The sequence below is a fragment of the Aethalodelphis obliquidens genome, unplaced genomic scaffold (genome assembly GCF_003676395.1).
Source record: "Aethalodelphis obliquidens isolate GAN/ISIS:26980383/991018 unplaced genomic scaffold, ASM367639v1 scaffold11, whole genome shotgun sequence".
NCBI classification, from domain to species: Eukaryota; Metazoa; Chordata; class Mammalia; order Artiodactyla; family Delphinidae; genus Aethalodelphis; species Aethalodelphis obliquidens.
Window position 1 is genome coordinate 9,379,827 of NW_020837955.1, and position 19,128 is coordinate 9,398,954.

The following is a 19,128-nucleotide window of genomic DNA, read 5'->3' on the forward strand; positions in this document are numbered from 1 at the left end:
GCCATGGCCGCTGAGCCTGCGCGTCTGGAGCCCGTGCTCCGCAACGGCAGAGGCCACAACAGTGAGATGCCCACGTACCGCAAAAAAAAAAAAAAAAAAAAAAAAAAAAAATTAAACCTGTTTTAATCTATTACCATCATTATTCTTATTCTTTTTGAGGTTCAAATTGTTCCAAGCATGGTTAGTGGAAGCCCCTTTAGGCCAGATCCAGTGTCCTTTTGGAATGACCCTATTAATCTCTAAGGACTTCTTTGCTTTCTGACAAGAATGTTCTAGGCTCACTTTATAATTTCCCTGCTCCAGTCCTGGAATCAGCCTTTTCTCCAAGGAGTACTGGTTCCTTTTAGTGATAAGTGGTATTTAGAAACCATTTGTGTGGCTTGGTCCTAGGGGTGCTCATTGTTACTGGGGTGCCAGGGCTTCCAGACCTTCAGGCCCTCTCAGTGGACCCAATTAAGATAAAATAATAATAATGATAATGTCATTCTACTACCAACTCAAATCCATCATCCTGGGGTTCTTCCTTACTTTCTATCATACCATATTTGTTATTTCCCTTCTCCCACAGTGAGAACCCTGGTACCAAACAACATGAATATATTTACTCCTTTGCTTTTTCCTATAACACATGTATAATAGATTCAAGATTACTAAACCAATACCACTTTAAACATCAAACCTACTAAACCAAGTTATTGATGTCTTTACATTTCTTTTGCTCTTACATTGGATCCCACAACTCCTAACTCCAGTATATAGAGTACTACACTCAAGTTAATTGAAGAAGTTCTTTTTCTCTGTGTGGCTATGCTGACAATTTGATATACAGGTAAGTTCATCTCTTTCTTTGTGTTAAATTTTAGGGCTTGCTTTTATTTCCATTGTTTTAGATTTAATTTTTTGAAAAGGCAAAACTCTTTTTTTAAAATTTATTTTATTTATTTTTGACTGCATTGGGTCTTCGTTGTTGCACGTGGGCTTTCTCTAGTTGTGGTGAGCAGGTGCTACTCTTCGTTGCAGTGCTTGGGCTTCTCACTGCAGTGGCTTCTCTTGTTTTGGAGCACAGGGTCTAGGCACACGGGCTTCAGTAGTTGTGGCACATGGGCTCAGTAGTTGTGGCTTGTGAGCTCTAGAGAGCAGGCTCAGTAGTTGTGGTGCATGAGCTTAGCTGCTTTGCGGCATGTGGGATCTTCCCGGACCAGGGATCGAACCCATGTCCCCTGCATTGGCAGGTGGATTCTTAACCACCACGCCACCAGGGAAGTCCTCTTTTTTTAAAAAAGAAGTTTATTCAGAGAGCCACACTCCTATCACTAATCCTTGCAAAATATTCCCATCTCCTATAGATAACCATTTTCAACTAATTTTCTGTTTTATAGTTTTTGTATTTCTATCTTCAAAAATAGGCCAAAAATGGGTGTGTGGTATACATACATATAAGTATGTAGACTCTCATTTCTCCTTCTTGCTTACACAAAAGTTAGCATACTTTGTATATTCTTTTGCACTTTTTCTTCACTGAACCATATAAATATTATTTTATTCTAAAAATGCATTGAAGGGCTTTAAGCTAGGGACTGACATGATCATTTCCATTTTAAGATTGGTTTCGTTGCCCTATAAAGAATGGAGAACAGGACCTGAAGCAGGTAGACAGATGGGAGGCTGCAGTGGTCGGAGCAATGAAAAGGGAAAGGAGTATTTATTTCACTTATAACACAAACGTACAACAGATACACTTATGAGCTGGATGAGAGTGGTGGGGAAAAAGGAGGACTCAAAAATGATTCTTTCTCATGAGTAACTGGGTAGATACATGCTGGTGGTGTTTACAGAGACAGAGATTTGGGAGGAGAGGCTTTAAGTTTTGGAATGAAAAATCAAGGTCCCATACTGAATATGTTAAGTTATACATCCAAGTGGAGATGATAAGTGGATAATGAGATATTTGCTTTTGGTTGAAGTTCAGAGGAGAGGTCTGGGGAGGATAAGGAATTTAGGAGTTATCAGTATAAAGATATTTAAATCCATGGGAGTTGATGAGTTTGCCAAGAGGAATACTGTAGAGGAGAGAAAAAGGTGGGGGAGAGGGGAAGCTCAAAACCAAGCTCTGAGGATTCCCATAATTTAGAGTTTAGGCAGAAGAGACAGAAAAGAAGACTAAGCTGGGCAGCTGGTAAGGTTAAGAGTAAACAAGGAGAGAATGACCTTTTGCTGACCCAGAGGCCAAGTGAAGTTTCAAGGCTGAAACATTTAACTGTGTGGATGAAACAAACTGTGTGGAATGCTTCTGGGAGCTAGAATAAAATAAGACAGAGAATCCATTGGATTTTGTATAGTATTTATCCTGCCCCTGTGCCTGGTATTACAGTCCTTATGCCTGGAGTGCTTACTCGTCTCTTTTTTTTTTTTTTTTGCGGTACGCGGGCCTCTCACTGCTGTGGCCTCTACCGCTGCGGAGCACAGGCTCCGGACGCGCAGGCTCAGCGGCCATGGCTCACGGGACCAGCCGCTCCGCGGCATGTGGGATCCTCCCGGACCGGGGAATGAACCCGCGTCTCCAGCATCGGCAGGCGGACTCTCAACCACTGCGCCACCAGGGAAGCCCTCCTCTCTTTTTTAAACCTAGTTAACGCCGAATGACCCTTGGAGATCCAGATCAAACATTATTTGCTCAGGTTCCCCTGTGACATAGTCTTTCAGCTCTAAACATTTCTTTCAAACCACTCAGTACAGTTGTAATTTCTCAATAATTTGTCTTTGCAATTTTTTCTCAATTATTAGAATATAAGCTCCTGGAGGGTTAGGGTCTGTTTTGCTAGCTCTCCTCCACTGTTTCAACTGACTCCTAGCCTAGTGTTTGGCACATAGAAGGTTTTCAATAAATATCTATTGAACATAAATAAATGTAGCACCTGGAGCTGGAAATCAGTAACAGCTAGTAAATCAATAAAGGCATTATGAGGTACGGCAGGAAGGGCAGATTTAGGGATAGAAGTGCCTGAGGGAGAAATGGAGACTTTGACACAGCGGCCCCTAAAGACTTAAGTTCCAGCCGGAACAGTAAAGCACAGTTTTATTCTATCTTCCCTCCTTTCTTCCCTTTCACACCTACTTTCTCTGTTCATTTTTACTCCTGGTCCTGCATCCTCTTCTCTACTCCAAACTAGCTCACCACAAATATGATTTTTTTGTGGATAAAGAAGGCAAACTGAATAAGCAGGCAGTGGGAAGTTAGAGAAGGAAGGGGGAGGTTATGGGAAATATAAATATAGAATAAGAAAAGGAAGACAGTAAGCTCATCAAACCAGGTACTATTCTACAAATGCTACTAACCAAGTAAAAGAGTCAAAAATAAGATCACATGTGAGAGGGTGGGTCTTGAAGTCATTCAGCTGAGTTTAAAATCCCAGTTCCACCATTAATAGCTGTATGCCTTTGAGCAAATTACTTAATCATATGAACTCAGTTTCCTCGAAACCTATAAAAGGGGCATAATAACAGTACCTACCTCACAGGGTTGTTCTCAGGATCAGTACGACAATCAGTTTTAAAAGTTTAGCACCATGACTGGCCAAGGTAAATGCTCAATTAACGTTAGCAGTTACTTTTCTTTAAAATGAAGTACAGCAGGGAGAGATGGCCTAAGTAGTAAATACTTGTCATATGACTGTAATAACACCGCATCAAAAGAAGAGGATCACTTTAAAAGAAGCAGATAAGATGTACTGGCACTTACATTTCGGGCACAGCAAAGACCTTGCCTATGCATGGAAGATAGAATGTCACAGTACAGCGCCTCACGCCGGTAGTTGCATTATATTTTCAGAATGGCAAAAACAAAAAGAGAAAGAATGCTTTTGAAAATCTTTTCTGGGAAAAATGTATCTCGTCCACGAGGGCCGCTGTGGACGACAGGTAGGATCATGCAGCGAAGGAAGTGACCCTCGGAGTGCGGGCAGCGCTCATTCTAAGTGACTCTCCCGATGCGGAGCCTATTCCGGCCCGCAAGGACAAGGCCTGCCATTCGTTGGCTGGTCCCTAGTGTAGTCGCGGGGCTAAGTGTGGCAGCTACCTCACCTCGGGGCCTCCGCCACGTCTTTATTGTCTCCAGGATGGAATCCGAGATCCGCGCCGCCGCCAACAGAGGGTGGTACCCACCGCAGCCCCGACACAGCGCCCTACCTAGCCCGGCAAGCAGAGCCCCAGGGAAACTCCGCCCACTGGCCGCTCACCAGGCCGCTTCCGCCCATTGGTCGCCCGGCATTCCGAGCCCCGCCCCCAAATTTGAAAGCTTGTCCCGGGAGCGGGTGGGAGGGAAGCCCACAGCTCTAGCCGGCTGCGCTCCGGGGCGTCGTTCCGGAAGCTCCGCCCACTCCCAGCGTTCCGTTTGAATTTGAAAACGAAAATAACTCGGCGCTGCTCCCAGGTTGGGCCGGCGGGGCAACGTTTGCAGGTGAGGGTACGCGGAAGGAGGTGGGGGACTGCTCACATACCAGGTGAGGTGAGGAAAGGTCTCAGGCAGTGTGAGCACCTTCCGACGGGGCTCGGGACATCCCTGAGGTTACTCTCAGGAGCTGGGTTGCGAAGCAATGAAGACGCCTGGGCCACCGGGTGCGCTTCTGTGGGGGGTTGAGCCGTTGTACTCGTGTTAAGGTTTAAATCTGGTCTCCGCCGCTTATTGGCTGTGTGACGCAAGGCAACGTCTTTAATCTTTCTGGGCCAGTTTCCTCATCTGTAAGAGGGGGTAATAATAGAACCTACCTCTTCGGGCTCTTATGAAGATAAAATGATAATACGTAAACCTGTTAGAAAGTGCCGGTGTATAGTAGGCACTAAGTATTTGCAATCATTAATATTTTTATTATTGTTGCTGCTGTTAGTGTTGAGGATCAGGCGTCCATTGCCAAATCTGGTGTCCTGAATCCCTAAGGTGAGCAGTTTGCTCGGCAAGTGACGTGCTGTTATTTGGGAGGGATGGGGGCCCTGTGGTGGCCGTCTGTGCAGTTATTTACAGGCTGCTGCCGGTGCCCAGGGCTCGCCCTTCTTGGGCTTTGCAGTGCTAAGCGGAAGGGGGTGTGTGTGACGAGTGCACTGACTGCTGTCATCAACCAGTTTGGGAGGTTTCCCCCATCTCGTTCTACTTTTTGGCTCAGTGATTCCTGCCTGGTGCAGCTCTTTAATATTCCTTACTGAAGGACTAATTGACAAAAGGTCATGCCTTATAGGTTAGCTTGTTTTTAATCCCCAAGGTGATCAAACTCAGGTTTGTTTTTGTTCTTAAAACAAGGTAGCATGTTCACCCCGAAGCAGCATAACAGTGTGTACTTTTTATTAGATATCCAAGACCTGAGACTTCAGCTTGCAAAATAATATAAAGGACTCATCAGTTGTGAAGACTTTTTCTGAGACTATATTTTGTGGATGACATTCAGAAACGTCATTCAGTAGCAGATTTTATTTTTCATCAGTCTTCAACCATGAAATCTCACTGGAGAGGAGATAAAAGATGCTGTTTCTCAGTCGTGAGAACAGCCTTCCTAAATGAGAAATGAGGTCTTGAACCTTGCTGTTGCTAAAGATAATATCAGAAAAGAGTAAGACCAATTTTTTTTTTTTTTTTTGCAGAGAGGATTTTATTTATTATTATTAAGCCACTATACAGGGAGTTTTTATCACTACATAAATCTCTGAATTTGTTGTAGGGGATACAGAGTAGTATAAGACAAGGTCCTTGCCCTCAAGAAGTTTCTAGTCTAGTTAGGGAGGCCACACATAAGTAGAAGTTAACTAAAAGTACAGGAAGTGATAGTACATCTCATTAATTTTATAATTGTTAAGAGGAAGTTTATTCATTGAAAACTGAACATATGAGCACGTACAAACTACTGTAACCTTACTTTTTTAAGGAGGTACAATATTCTTTTTAACTTAGTAATTTCATAAAAGATTTATCAATATGTTTTTTTCTTAACCAAAAATTAATTGAAAGCAAAGATTGAAGCTTACCTTCCAGTTTCCTGGGCATTTCTATGAAATTTGAGTTATGAAATGTCAAGCCAGTACTTTCATATTTTTGCACACTTTCCTCCCATATTCTAGATCAGTGTTTATTTTTTATTCTATCAGATACTTTTTTTCTTAATTTTCACCCATAAATTGCATGTTTGAAATACTCTATCAAACTGCATTTAAGTAATTTTCTCATTTTGATTACATCACTGATTATACAATAAAAAAAGCAATAAAGATATTAAACTTACTTAATTGTATGATTGGTGATCTTGTAGTTTGCTGGGTTTTGTTGAAGGTAAATGTGTAATTTCTTTAACTCTTTTTGCAATTTAGGAAAAACAAAACCAAAAACAGCCCTGTTGTATTGAATTTGGGGGTTTCAGGACTGATCAAGGAAAAAGATACACCGCAAGGTGGCAGTAACGTATGAGGAGCTTTACTGGGGTAGCACTTTGACAGGCACTTTGCGTGCTTGGCAAGTTGCCCACAGCATGAGACTTTCCAGAGACTAGAGTGAAGGGCCAGTCACCTAGAAGGGGAAGAGGGGAATTGGGGAGGGGTGGGGGTAATAGGAGAGGGAGCTCTCTGTAAGTGATATATTGCTCAGCAGCACAGTAGGGAGTCACTATGTCAGAGACCTCCAAAGGGTAGCAGTGGCTTGGGGTCTTATAGTCCTGGCTTTTATCTGTGGCTAGCAGATGGTTGGGTGCAGTTTCATGGGATGTAGGAACCAGTTGGGCTCTAAATGGCTAAAAATGAGCTTATTTTGGCTATATGTAAAGCAAACAGATGTGTAAAAATTTGAGTTTGACACCTCAGTGGGTTTTTTTTTTTTTTTTTTTTTTGCAGTACGTGGGCCTCTCACTGTTGTGGCCTCTCTCTTCCCGGACCGGGGCACGAACCCGTGTCCCCTGCATCGGCAGGTGGACTTTCAACCACTGCGCCACCAGGAAAGCCCCTCAGTGGGTTTTTGAACGAATGATCTTGGCCTGCTGTGAAGAAGTAAACAATGCAGGGCCAGTATACAGGGGCCATCTTTGGCTCATTTATTTAACCCCCATGGTTGCCCATTACTAACTACCTTCTTGAACCAGGAACTCTAGTGGGCAGTCACTGTTCTGAATATTTCATAATATTCAAAGAATAGAGTGCTCTCTCCATTTCTCCCTGGTATTGTTCGCCTAGTAGATTTTCAGTAAATATTTTAATGTTAATATTTTATCAGTGAAGATTACCCCTAAGTTTACCTTTAAATTTAGTGACTTGATGTTTAATTTAGTTGTAATAGTTTACTGATGCGTTATTCCATGTTCGCCTTAATTTTTAAGACCTGTGATGTATCAGGTACTGTTTTGAATATGTTCACATACGTTATTTCACTTTTTACTTGCATTATTTGGAAGAATTCAGTTGAAAGTAATTGTCCAGATTACCGACTCCTAATTGCTAAAACATTACAAAGTCTGTAAGTAACATTCTTCAGAAGACACTAAATAACTAAAATAACACAAGGTTATAATTTACTCCGCCCTTACTGTTTGATTTCTGAGAGGATTTCAGGCAGAGTCTGAGTGTTTTATACTCTCTTATTTTATGGGTTACCTTTACTCATGAAATCTCTTTGGCTGAATCTCCCCATAGGTTGCAGCACATGAATAGTAGTGGTAGGCTGTATCCAGTATTATTTGATTTAAAATCTGTAAATAATTGTCTTTTTTCCTTTCCATGGGTCATCATGTTATAGATGAAATAGTCTAAAGTTTTCCTTTTGGAAATGTAGTTACATGGCAAGAAGTAGTGGGCTGGACTCACAGACTTTATAAACTATGGATATATGATTTATTAAGGTTATCTAAGGAAGTTACTGTTATTCTTGCAGAATGGAATCTAATGTAAATCAAGATGGGGTGCCTAGACCATCTTATGTTTTCAGTGCTGACCCAGTTGCGAGGCCTTCGGAAATAAATTTTGATGGCATTAAGCTTGACCTCTCTCGTGAATTTTCCTTAGTTGCTTCAAACACTGAGGTAAGTACAAGAAAAGTATTATGTTGATTATCATGATTGAGAGCAAATGGGCGCACACACACACACACACACACACACACACACACACACACACTTGTGGACAGGTACAACTAGAGCAGAGCTTTCCAAACTTTGTAGGTTTAAGGCAAACTTCTATCTCAGCAATTTTTTCATGGTGCCCTAAATACATAACAGTTCCTTTTCACGTAGTAGGTGCAGACATCTTAATGACTATTTATGCCCTGACTTAGTAGCCATTTGAGAAAAAAATAACTTATGAAATTTTTAAATATTAGTTTTCAATGACCACGGTTACTTACTCATGGGCACTGTGTGCATTTGGGGTGCTGCACAACTTCTCAAGCTTTGGAATCAAATTAGACACTGCCACCTGCATTTCCTGTTCTTCATTGTTTTGGGGTCGTACTTGCTTTCTATCACAACCACCACTGGAAAATCCAGCTTCACTAAGATATGACATCATCAAAAGAAATAGTGTGATCTAAGGTTGAAACTGAACTTCTTCAAGCTAATAGTTCGTGGTGTTCAACATGTGTCAAGTACTGCTGTGGTTCCCTCAGAAATGTAAAACATTCCACTATGCCCCTAGGAACTGCAGGCCTTAGTTTAAAAAATAATGCAGATTAAAAAAAGATTAACTTAGTAGTGTTTAAGAAATAAGTCTTTCTACTACCCTACCTACTGTCACTATGTTTGCTGTGTTTATAGACTTTTTCTTATACATTTACTTTCAATCCATTTATATTCTATTTATTACAGATTAGATTATTAATTTCGATGCCTTAGAGAGATGGACTAACCCATTTTATAAAGAAAGATGGAGGGGGAAAGAGGAGTATAGGGAACATATATAAAAGGATAATAATTATTTAATACCCATCATGTGCTAGGCTCTTCTACTTTAGCTCATTTAACCATAGATAAAGAAGAGAGGAAGGGATAAATGCCTCTTGGTGTATAAATGGAATTATACATTACTAGACTTTTGTGTGTGCCTTCCTTCACATAATACAAGGGTTGGTAAATAATGGCCTGGTTTTGTATTTCCTGTTTTTGTATTGCTTACAAGCTAAGAATGGTTTTTATATTTTTAAATGGTTGAAGAAAAAGAATCAAAAGAAAAATCATGTTTCATGACGTAAAAATCAAATATCACAAGTCATATTCATTGGTTTACTTATTTTCTAGGTCTGCTTTCGCAACAGAGTGGCAGAGTTGAGTAGTTGTGACGGTCTGTAGAGCCTGTAGAGCCTAAAAATATTAAGTGTTTTTTCTTTACACACAAAAAATTTGCTGATCCCTACTTAGCATGTTGTTTTTGAGATCCATCACGCATCATGTGTCAGTAATTTGTTACTTTTTATTGCTGAATAGTAGTTCATTGTGCAGATATGCCCCATATCCATTTACAGTTTGATGGACATATGAGTGATTTCCATTTTGGGGCCATTATAAATAATGCTTCTCTGAATGTTTATGTGCAAGCCTCTCTGTGAACTTATGTTTTGTTTTCATTTCTCTTGGGTCGATACTTAGGAGTAATTGTGGGTCACATGGTAAGTGCATATTTAACTTCATAAGAAAACTGAAACTATTTTCCAAAGCGACTGTACCAGCACCAGCAATGTATGCAGGTTCCAGTTCTTCCACCTCTTTGCCAACACTTGGTAATTTTATGAGTGTGTAGTAGTACCTTGTTGTGGTTCTAGTCTGCATTTCCCGAAATGAGCACTTTTTCAAGTATTTCTTGGCTATTCCTATACCTTCTCTTGTAAAATGTCTTTTCAAATAATTTCCCTACTTAAAAAAATTAGGTTGTTTGTCTTATTACTGATTTGTGAGAGTTCTTCATGCATTGTAGATACATATCCTTTATCAGATCAATAGTGTCTTGATTAATAGAGGTTTTTAATTTTAAAGAAGTCTAATTTAACTTTTTTTTCTTTTACGGTGATTTCTTTTGTAAGTCCTAAGAAATCTTTGCCCAAGGTGGTGAAGGTTTTTTAAAACATTTTCTTCTAGAAATGGTTAGAGCTTTTGTTTTAATGGTTATATTTGTTATCCATCTTGAATTAGTTTTTATGTATAGTTGATGTAGGGATACAGGTTGATTGGTCTGTTGATTTTTTTTTTTTAACCTCCATTTATCTAGTTACTTTAACATTATGTGTTGAAAAGACTTTCTTTTCCCCATTAAATTGTTTTGGTGTCTTTATTGATAATCAAATGGCTGGGTATCTATGTGTGGATCTATTTCTGGATTATTCTCTTTCATGGACCTATTTGCTTATCCTTATGCCTATACTTCACTGTCTATTTCTGTAGGTTTATAATAATACGTGAAATCAGATAGTATGAATTCTCTAAATTTGCTTCTCTTTTTTAGGAATATTTTGCCTTTTCTAGGTTCTTTGTAAATATATTCATAAATTTTAGAATTGACTTACCAGTTTCAACAAAACAGCCTACTGGGATTTTTGACTGGGATTGCATTGAATCTAGAATCAATTTGGAGAGAATTGCTATTTTAATAATATTGGAGAGCTTTAATTCATGATTGTGGTATATTTCTCAATTTATTTAGGTCTCTAAGGTTTTAGCAATGTTTTATACTTCTTTTGTTGAAGGCCCGTGTAGGGGCCTTCAATATCTTTTGTTAAATATATTCTTAAGCATTTCATGGCATTTGATGCTATTGTAAATTATATTTTTAACAGCTTTATTGAAGTAAAATTAAGATACAATAAGCTGTACATATTTGAAGTATAGTCTTTGACAAGTTTTGACATAATGCATATGCTTGTGAGAATGTCACTACAGTCAAGAATAGTGAATATTTCCATTACTCCTGAAAGTTTCTTTGTGCCTCCTTGTAATCCGTCCCTCCCATCACACCTCCAAGTAACGGCTGATCAAACATTAGTTTGTACTTCTAGAGCTTTATATAAATGTAGTCATAAAGTATGTACTCTTTTCTTACTAAGCATAATTATTTTGAGTTTTATGCATGTTGTGTGTATCAATAGGTAATTCCTTTTTATTGTCCATTGTTTAGATATGCCACAATTCATTTATCCGTTTATCCGTTCACTTGCTGAGGGACATTTGTGTTTATAGTTTCTGGCTATTACAAAGCTTCTAGGAACTTTTGTGTACAAATCTTTATATGGACATGTATTTCCTTTATTTTTTTCCCCTTGGATAAATACCTAGGATTGGAATGGCTGGATCATTTTTAAGAAACTACCAAACTTTTCCCAAGTGATAATAGCATTTTATATTCTCAGCAGCAGTGTAGGAGAGTTGAGTTTCTCCACATCTTCACCAACACTTGGTGTCGTCAATCTATTTATTTACTTATTTGTTTTTAAACAGACTATTTTTTAGAACAGTTTTATGTTTACAGCAAAAATGAGCAGAAGGTACAGTGATTTTCCACATACCCTCTACCCCCATATAGCTTCCCTCATTATTAACATCTCCTACCAAAGCGGTGCATTTGTTACAACTGATGAATCTACTCTGACACATGATAATCACCCAGAGTCCTTGCTGTATAGTTACATTGTGGTTCACTCTTGGTGTTGTACATTCTGTAGGTCTGAACAAACGTGATGACAGGTAGCCATCATTATGGTATCATACAGTGTATTTTCACTGCTCTAAAATTCATGTGTTTCGCCTGTTTGTCTCTCCCCCACCCCCAGTAACCACTGATCTTTTAACTGTCTCCAAATTGTCGCCTTTTCCAGAGTATCATATAGCTGGGATTATACAGTAGCTATTTCAGATTGGCTTCTTTCAGTTAGCAATAGGCACCTAACGTCTTGTCATGGCATCCTCCATATCTTGTCATGGCTTGATGGTTCATTTGCTTTATTTCTAAACTATATTCCATTGTATGGATGTACTGTATCCATTGTATGGATATTTTTATGTATTGGTATCAGATAGATATTTGCAGTTACCTAATGTCTAAAGATGTTGAATATGTTTTCATGTGGTCATTCATTCACCTATTGAAGGGCATCTTGGTTGCTTCCACGTTTTGGGAACTGTGAATAAAGTTGTTATGAGCATTCACGTGCAGATTTTGTGTGGATGTTAAGTTTTCAGTTCCTTTGGTTAAGTACCAAGGAACGTGATTGCTGGAGTGTATGGTACTAATATGTTTAATTTTGTAAGAAATTGCCTAACTATCTTCCAAAATGGGTGTAACATTTTGCATTCCCACCAGCAGTGAATGAGAGTTCTTGTTGATACATATCCTCAACAGCATTTGGTGTTGTCAGTGTTAAGATTTTGGCCATTCTGATAGGTGGGTAGTGATATCTCTTTTTAATTTGCATTTTCCTGATGACATACAGTGTGGAACATCTTTTTATATGCTATTTTTCCTCTGTATATCTTATTTGGTAAGGTGTCTGGTAAGGTCTTTGTCTCATTTTAATCATTTTGTGTTCTTATTGTTGAATTTTAAGAGTTCTTTGTATATTTTGGTAATAGTCCTTTATTTGATATATATTTTTGCACATATTTTCTCCCAGTCTTTTCATTCTCTTTACTATGTCTTTCACAAAGCAGAAAACTTTAATTTTAACGAAGCCCAACTTATCAATTATTCCTTTCATAGATCATTTCTTTGGCATTGAATCACAAAAGTCATTGCCAAAGCCAAGGTCATCCAGATATTTTAAGTTATTTTTGTGAAGGGTGTAAAGTCTATGTCTAGGTTAATTTTTTTGCATATGGATGTCCAGTTGTTCCAGCACCATTTGTTGAAGAGACTGTCTGCTCCATTGTATTGCCTTTGCTTCTTTGTCAAACATCAGTTGTCTGTATTCATGTGGATCTATTCCTAGGCTCTCTTCTGTTCCATTGCTTCTGTTCTTTTGCCGGTGCTACACTATCTTGATTACTGTAGCTTTAAAACATGTCTTGAAGTTGGGTATTGTCGGTCCTCCAACTTTATTCTTTCAATTTTATGCTGGCTATTACGGGTCATCTTTTTATTTTTAGTCATTCTAATAGGTGTGTATTGGTATCAAATTGATATTTGCATTTACCTAATGTCTAAAGATGTTGAATATGTTTTCATGTGGTTATTTGCCTTTTGTATATCTTTGGAGAAATGTCAATTTAAATCTTTTGTCCATTAAATAAAATTGGATTGTTTTCTAATTGAATCTTAAGTGTTCTTTATGTTTTCCAGATACATCTATCTGTCAGATATGTCCTTTGCAAACATTTCCTCTATGGCTTGTCTTTTCATCCCTTAAGTGTTTTTGGAAGAGAAGTTTTTAATTTTGATGAAGTCCATTTTACCAGTTTGTTCTGTTACTATTGTGCTGTTTGTGGCGTATCTAAGAAATCTTTAACTCAAGGCCACAAAGATTTTCTTCTGTGTTTTCTTTCAGAAGTTTTACAGTTTTAATTTTATATTTAGGTCTATGATCCATTTGGAATCAATTTTTTGTATAATGTGAGGTATATATTCAAATTCCTATTTTTTTATTGCATATAGATATCCAGTTGTTCTAGCACAATTTGTTGAAAAAACTATCCTTTCTGTACTGTATTTCCTTTGCACCTTTGTCATAAATTAAATGCCCTTGTATGTGGAGGTTTATTTTTGAATATGTATTCTGTTTCATTGATCTTTTTGTCTGGCTGCCAATACCCCACTGTTTTGATTACTGTAGCTTTAAAATAAGTGTTGAAATCAGGTGGTAGTGTTAGCCTACCAAATTTCTTCTTTTTCAGAGTTGTTTTGACTGTCCTAGGTACTTTGTATTTCTCTGTGAGTTTTTAAATGAGCTTTTAAATTTCTTCCAAAAAAAAAAAAGCCTCCTGTGGTTTTGATTGCAATTCCATTGAATCTGTAGATCAGTTTTGGAAGAATTGACATATTAACAACATTGAGTCTACCAAATAATGAACAAGGTGTATCTCCATTTATTTTGGTCTCCTTTACTTTCTCTGAGCACTGTTTTTTAGTTTTCAGTATATAGGTGTTTCATATCTTTTGTAAGATTTTTCTCTAAGTAGTTCATAATTTTTGAGGTTATCCTAAATGGTATCGCTCTTTAAAATCAACTTCTATTTCTTGCCAGCATGTAGAAAAACAATTGATTTTTGCATTTTGATCTCCTATTATGCTACGTTGCTAAACTCATTTAATAGTTCTAGTAACTTTTTTGAAGATGTCAGATTTTTGTATGTTCATGTTGTCTGTGAATAAAGATGATTTTATTTCTACCTTGCCATTCTGGATGCTTTTCCTTTTTTTTCCTTTTCCTCCTCCTCTTCCCTTTCTCTCTCTTCCCCCGCCCTTCCTCCCCTTCCTCCACCTCCTTTCACCTGATTACATTGGCTAAAACCTCTAGAACCTCTAGTACCGTGTTGAATAGAAGTGAGAGCAGAAATCCCTGGGTTGTTACTCATCTTGCTACTCATCTTTGATTCAGTCTTTCATCATTAAGTATGATGTTAACTATAGGTATCTTATAAATGCTCTTTATCAGGCGAAGGAAGTTCCCTTCTATTCCAGTTTGCTAAGAATTCTTATTATGAATGGATGTTGAATTCATATATCACATTCAAGTCATCATTCAAATGCACTTTTTTTGCATCTATTAGAGATAAAAGTTTCTTCTCATTCTTTTAATATTTTTAAGTACCCTAATTGATTTTTGAATGCTAAATTGACCTCGCTTTTCTGGAATAAACCATTTTTTGTTAGGATGTACTATCCTGTTTTACATATTATCTAATATTTTTGTTAGGGGATTTTTGCCTCTTTTTTATTCTGACAGAGAACTTTTATCCAGAATATATTTAAAACAATTACACGTTAATAATAAGAAAACAAACAGTTTAATAAAAATGGACAAAAGATTTGAACAGACACTTCACAAAAGAAGATATTCGTAGGGTCAATATGCACCTGAAAAGGTGCTCAACATCATTAGTCAAAAGGGAAAGGCATAAATTAAAACCACAATCAGATACCACCCTCACACCCACTAGAATGGCTATAATGAAGAAGACTGGCCACACCACCCATTGGTGAGCATGCAGAGCAACTAGAATGTTCATCCATTGCTTGTAGGAATAGAAGATGGTACAACCACTTTGGAGAACATTTTGCCTCTACTTTTTTTTTTTTTTTTTTTTTCCCCGGTACGCGGGCGTCTCACTGCTGTGGCCTCTCCCGTTGCGGAGCACAGGCTCTGGACGCGCAGGCTCAGCGGCCATGGCTCATGGGCCCAGCCGCTCCGCGGCATGTGGGATCCTCCTGGACCGGGGCACAAACCCGTGTCCCCTGCTTCGGCAGGCGGTCTCTCAACCACTGCACCACCAGGGAAGCCCATGCCTCTATCTTAATTAAGGATATTGTTTTGTAATTTTTTTCTGAGGGTATCTTTGTCAGGTTGTGGTGACCAGGTTATGGCAGACTCAAAATTCGTTGAAAAGTGTTCTCTCTTCCTTTATTTTCTTAAAGAGTTTGTCTTTAATTTGTGTGATTATATCCTTAAATGTTTGAGAGAATTTACCAATGAATTACCAGGGTTTGGAGTTTTTTTGTGGGATTATTTTGTTTGAATGTAAATTTAATTTCTTTAATAGATATAGGGTTATTCAAATCGTCTACTTCTTGTGTCTTGTTTGGTGAGTTGTGTTTTTCAAGTCATTGTTTCCTTTTTTAAAAAAAAACATTAAAACATTTATTTAAAATTATTTTTTAAAAAATGAACTAAGCTCATTTCTTCCTCAAAGGAAGCAGTAAAGAGAATGCCATACAGCAAAAAAAATTCTAAGTGTGTGATGCAATTGAGCATTTGGGTTAATAGACTATTCTGGTTACTTGTGATTTATTCTACATTTCTGTGTTTTAGTGACTTAGAGCCTTGTTATTTGTATTGGTTTTAAAGGTTAGGATCTTATGGCAAAGAAGCATATTGTAAACTTCAAGTATAAATATAGAAGGCAGAGGAAATTGAGTCTTTTGTGGTATTTTTGTTTTTTTAAAAACAGATTTATTTTTCTTTTAACATATAAAGTGGTTAAAAACAGAAGAGTCACTGTTTGCTTAGAGGTTTTGTATAATCTCAGATTGTTTTATAGCAATCAGCCACTTTAAAGAAAGATGATCTCTGAAAAGCCATATTTTTTATTTTTAAAATATTTTCTCCTTTTAAGGCAAACAGTTTGGAATCCAAAGATTATCTCCAGGTTTGTCTTCGAGTAAGACCATTGACACAGTCAGAAAAAGAACATGAGTCTGAGGTTTGTGTTGAATTTAATATGTTTTACTTCCATTAAATGGGCAAAATACCATTGTTTTAATTTACTTATTGTTAGTTTTTATTTATTTATTTGTGTTCTAGGGCTGTGTGTATATTCTGGATTCACAGACCATTGTGCTGAAGGATCCTCAAAGTATCCTTGGTCGATTAAGTGAGAAAAGCTCTGGGCAGATGGCACAGACATTCAGTTTTTCCAAGGTAGGTACCCATGTGAAATGGAAGATTTTTCTTTTCAGGAAAAGAAACTTGGCTTAGGCTAAATTGCTACCTAATTATATATAATGAACTATATACATCTTGTGCTTATGAAACTTAGATCTTAGGTACTGGTATTTTTTTCTCAATGGTAGGACTCAAATTTCAGGTGTGTAAATATATAATTGGAAGTGAGAAAATCTTTGTAGAGTTCTTGCAATCTTTTTTTGGTGGAGGGAAGTATCCTTTTCAAAATCTAGATGAAAAGTTATTGGTTGGGGGCTTCCCTGGTGGCGCAGTGGTTGAGAATCTGCCTGCCAATGCAGGGGACACGGGTTCGAGCCCTGGTCTGGGAGGATCCCACTTTGCCGCGGAGCAGCTGGGCCCGTGAGCCACAACTACTGAGCCTGCGTGTCTGGAGCCTGTGCTCCGCGACAAGAGAGGAAGTGACAGTGAAAGGCCCGTGCACCGCGATGAAGAGTGGCCCCCGCTTGCCACAACTGGAGAAAGCCCTCGCATAGAAACAAAGATCCAACACAGCCAAAAAAAAAAAAAAAAAAAGAGTTATTGGTTGGGTCAGATTTCTATCTTGAAAGCTTTTTGAAAGTAGTTAAACTAGCAGGTGTATTTGTGGGAATTGGGAATATGGCAACTTTTAAGAATGAATCTTGTAGGACAAATCTTTTAAATATTAAAAACATGAAAGGGTAGAACTCATTGTGGATATTAACTTGAACATTCTAAAAAGATTTTTTTAAAAAAATGCTTGTTTAGGTTTTTGGCCCAGAAACTACACAGAAGGAATTCTTCCAGGGTTGCATTCTACAGCCAGTTAAAGACCTCTTGAAAGGACAAAGTCGGCTGATTTTTACTTATGGGCTAACCAATTCAGGAAAAACTTACACATTTCAAGGTAAATAGTTTTATTTTTGCTAGAAAGGAAGAAAGAGGCACTAATAATGTACTCATTTTCATAATACTTCTTATAGTTATGTTTCCATTGCCTAGCACATTTGCTCCATTTTTAATAGTAATAGCATATTGAATGTGTATTGCCAATGGCTTTTAATTCAGATCGACTACTTTACCCATATGTAGAGAATTACATGATGATAAAAACTCAGAAGGGGGCTTCCCTGGTGGTGCAGTGGTTAAGAATCCGCCTGCCAACGCAGGGGACACGGGTTCGAGCCCTGGTCTGGGAAGATCCCACATGCCACGAAGCAGCTAAGCCTGTGCGCCACAACTACTGAGGCTGCGCTCTAGAGCCCGTGAGCCACAACTACTGAGCCTGTGTGCCACAACTACGGAAGCCCACGCACCTAGAGCCCATGCTCTGCAGCAAGAGAAGCCACTGCAATGAGAAGCCCATGCACCACAACGAAGAGTAGCCCCCGCTTGTTGCAACTAGAGAAAGCCCGTGTGTAGCAACGAAGACCTGACGCAACCAAAAATAAATAATTAATTAAAAAAAAACCCTCAGAAAAAGGATTGATGTGACATAGGGAATTAAGCATGGATAACCAGGGAAACACTTTATATTTTATTTTACTTTTATACTTTGTGATAATGAATGATAGCCAATCTTAAAGCCTGATCTGAATGTAAAATTTCAGGTTTTGCATCAGAATAATAGTTGATAAAATGTCAATTATACAGTTAAGACCAAAATGATGGAAAACCAAGTAATCCTTCAACTTCTCTCACTCTTGTCTCAGCTTTTTACTCTTGCCTGTTAGTGGTATAAAAGGAGACTTGGTAGTTCAAGAATGTTTTTTTCTAAGAAAGTATAAAACAAAAATTCTTTTCATAGGCACAGAAGAAAATATTGGCATTCTACCTCGAACTTTGAATGTATTATTTGATAGTCTTCAGGAAAGACTGTGTACAAAGATGACCCTTAAACCACATAGGTCCAGAGAATACTTACGTTTATCACCAGACCAAGAGAAAGAAGAAGTAGCTAGCAAAAGTGCATTGCTTCGACAAATTAAAGAGGTATGGGAGTATTTTAGTATGTAAAATATACATAATCCTGACCTTTTAGTAGCTCTTTAGTTTGTTTCAGCCTATATTGGACTGTTTTGTGGTGCTTGTGGCTATTGTCTTTTCTTTTTGAGAAAAGTATTAAAAGCTTTTTTGAAGTCATCTCTTCCTATTTCATACTGTGCAAACAGCAGAAATGTTTAAACAATACAAATGTAAATGGTTCTTAAATCTTTTTTGGTTGCTGTAGAAACAGCAACTTTCTATATAATGATTTTTAAAAATTCTTTTTTTTAATTGTAAAAGTAATATGTATACACAAAAGCTAAACAAGAGAATGTGAAAAATAAAAGTGAAAATTTCCTATAATTCCATTCCTGAAGAGAAAACCAATATTAGCAGATATGAACATATCCTTTTTGATCTTTTTCTCTCTGTACACACAAAAAAATCTATGTACAGAGCTTTCTGTATGTGTCTATATATACACACAGAAACATAGTCATATATAGTTGCATATATCTTCATATCTTTTTCTCTATATGTAGGATATGGTCTTTTTTTTTTTTTTTTTT

The 19,128-nt window shown here is 37.8% G+C and overlaps 2 protein-coding genes across 18 annotated transcripts in view; one reads left to right on the forward strand and one right to left on the reverse strand.

Annotated features, from left to right (window-relative positions):
- Positions 1 to 4,806, reverse strand: part of PANK1 (pantothenate kinase 1) — a 111,593-nt gene extending 106,787 nt beyond the window's left edge. For 2 of the 9 annotated variants that reach the window (XM_027112012.1, XM_027112008.1), the window contains exon 1: positions 4,497 to 4,806. Coding sequence is in view for 1 of the 9 variants with exons in the window: in XM_027112010.1 (XP_026967811.1) it covers positions 3,740 to 3,772 (33 nt within the window). In the remaining 8 variants the exon portion in view is untranslated. Of the gene's footprint in view, positions 1 to 2,208; positions 2,406 to 3,739; positions 4,241 to 4,496 lie in introns of those variants that run through there. The other 7 variants (XM_027112011.1, XM_027112006.1, XM_027112007.1 and 4 more) reach the window with 6 other exon arrangements.
- KIF20B (kinesin family member 20B) overlaps positions 4,368 to 19,128 on the forward strand; it is a 74,785-nt gene continuing 60,024 nt past the window's right edge. For 3 of the 9 annotated variants that reach the window (XM_027111998.1, XM_027111999.1, XM_027112000.1), the window contains exons 1-6: positions 5,345 to 5,597; positions 7,895 to 8,042; positions 16,266 to 16,352; positions 16,454 to 16,570; positions 17,342 to 17,480; positions 18,381 to 18,565. In XM_027111998.1, coding sequence (XP_026967799.1) covers positions 5,545 to 5,597; positions 7,895 to 8,042; positions 16,266 to 16,352; positions 16,454 to 16,570; positions 17,342 to 17,480; positions 18,381 to 18,565 — 729 coding nt within the window. In that variant the 5' untranslated portion in view covers positions 5,345 to 5,544. Of the gene's footprint in view, positions 4,457 to 4,914; positions 4,934 to 5,343; positions 5,598 to 6,864; positions 7,018 to 7,894; positions 8,043 to 16,265; positions 16,353 to 16,453; positions 16,571 to 17,341; positions 17,481 to 18,380; positions 18,566 to 19,128 lie in introns of those variants that run through there. The other 6 variants (XM_027111995.1, XM_027111996.1, XM_027111997.1 and 3 more) reach the window with 6 other exon arrangements.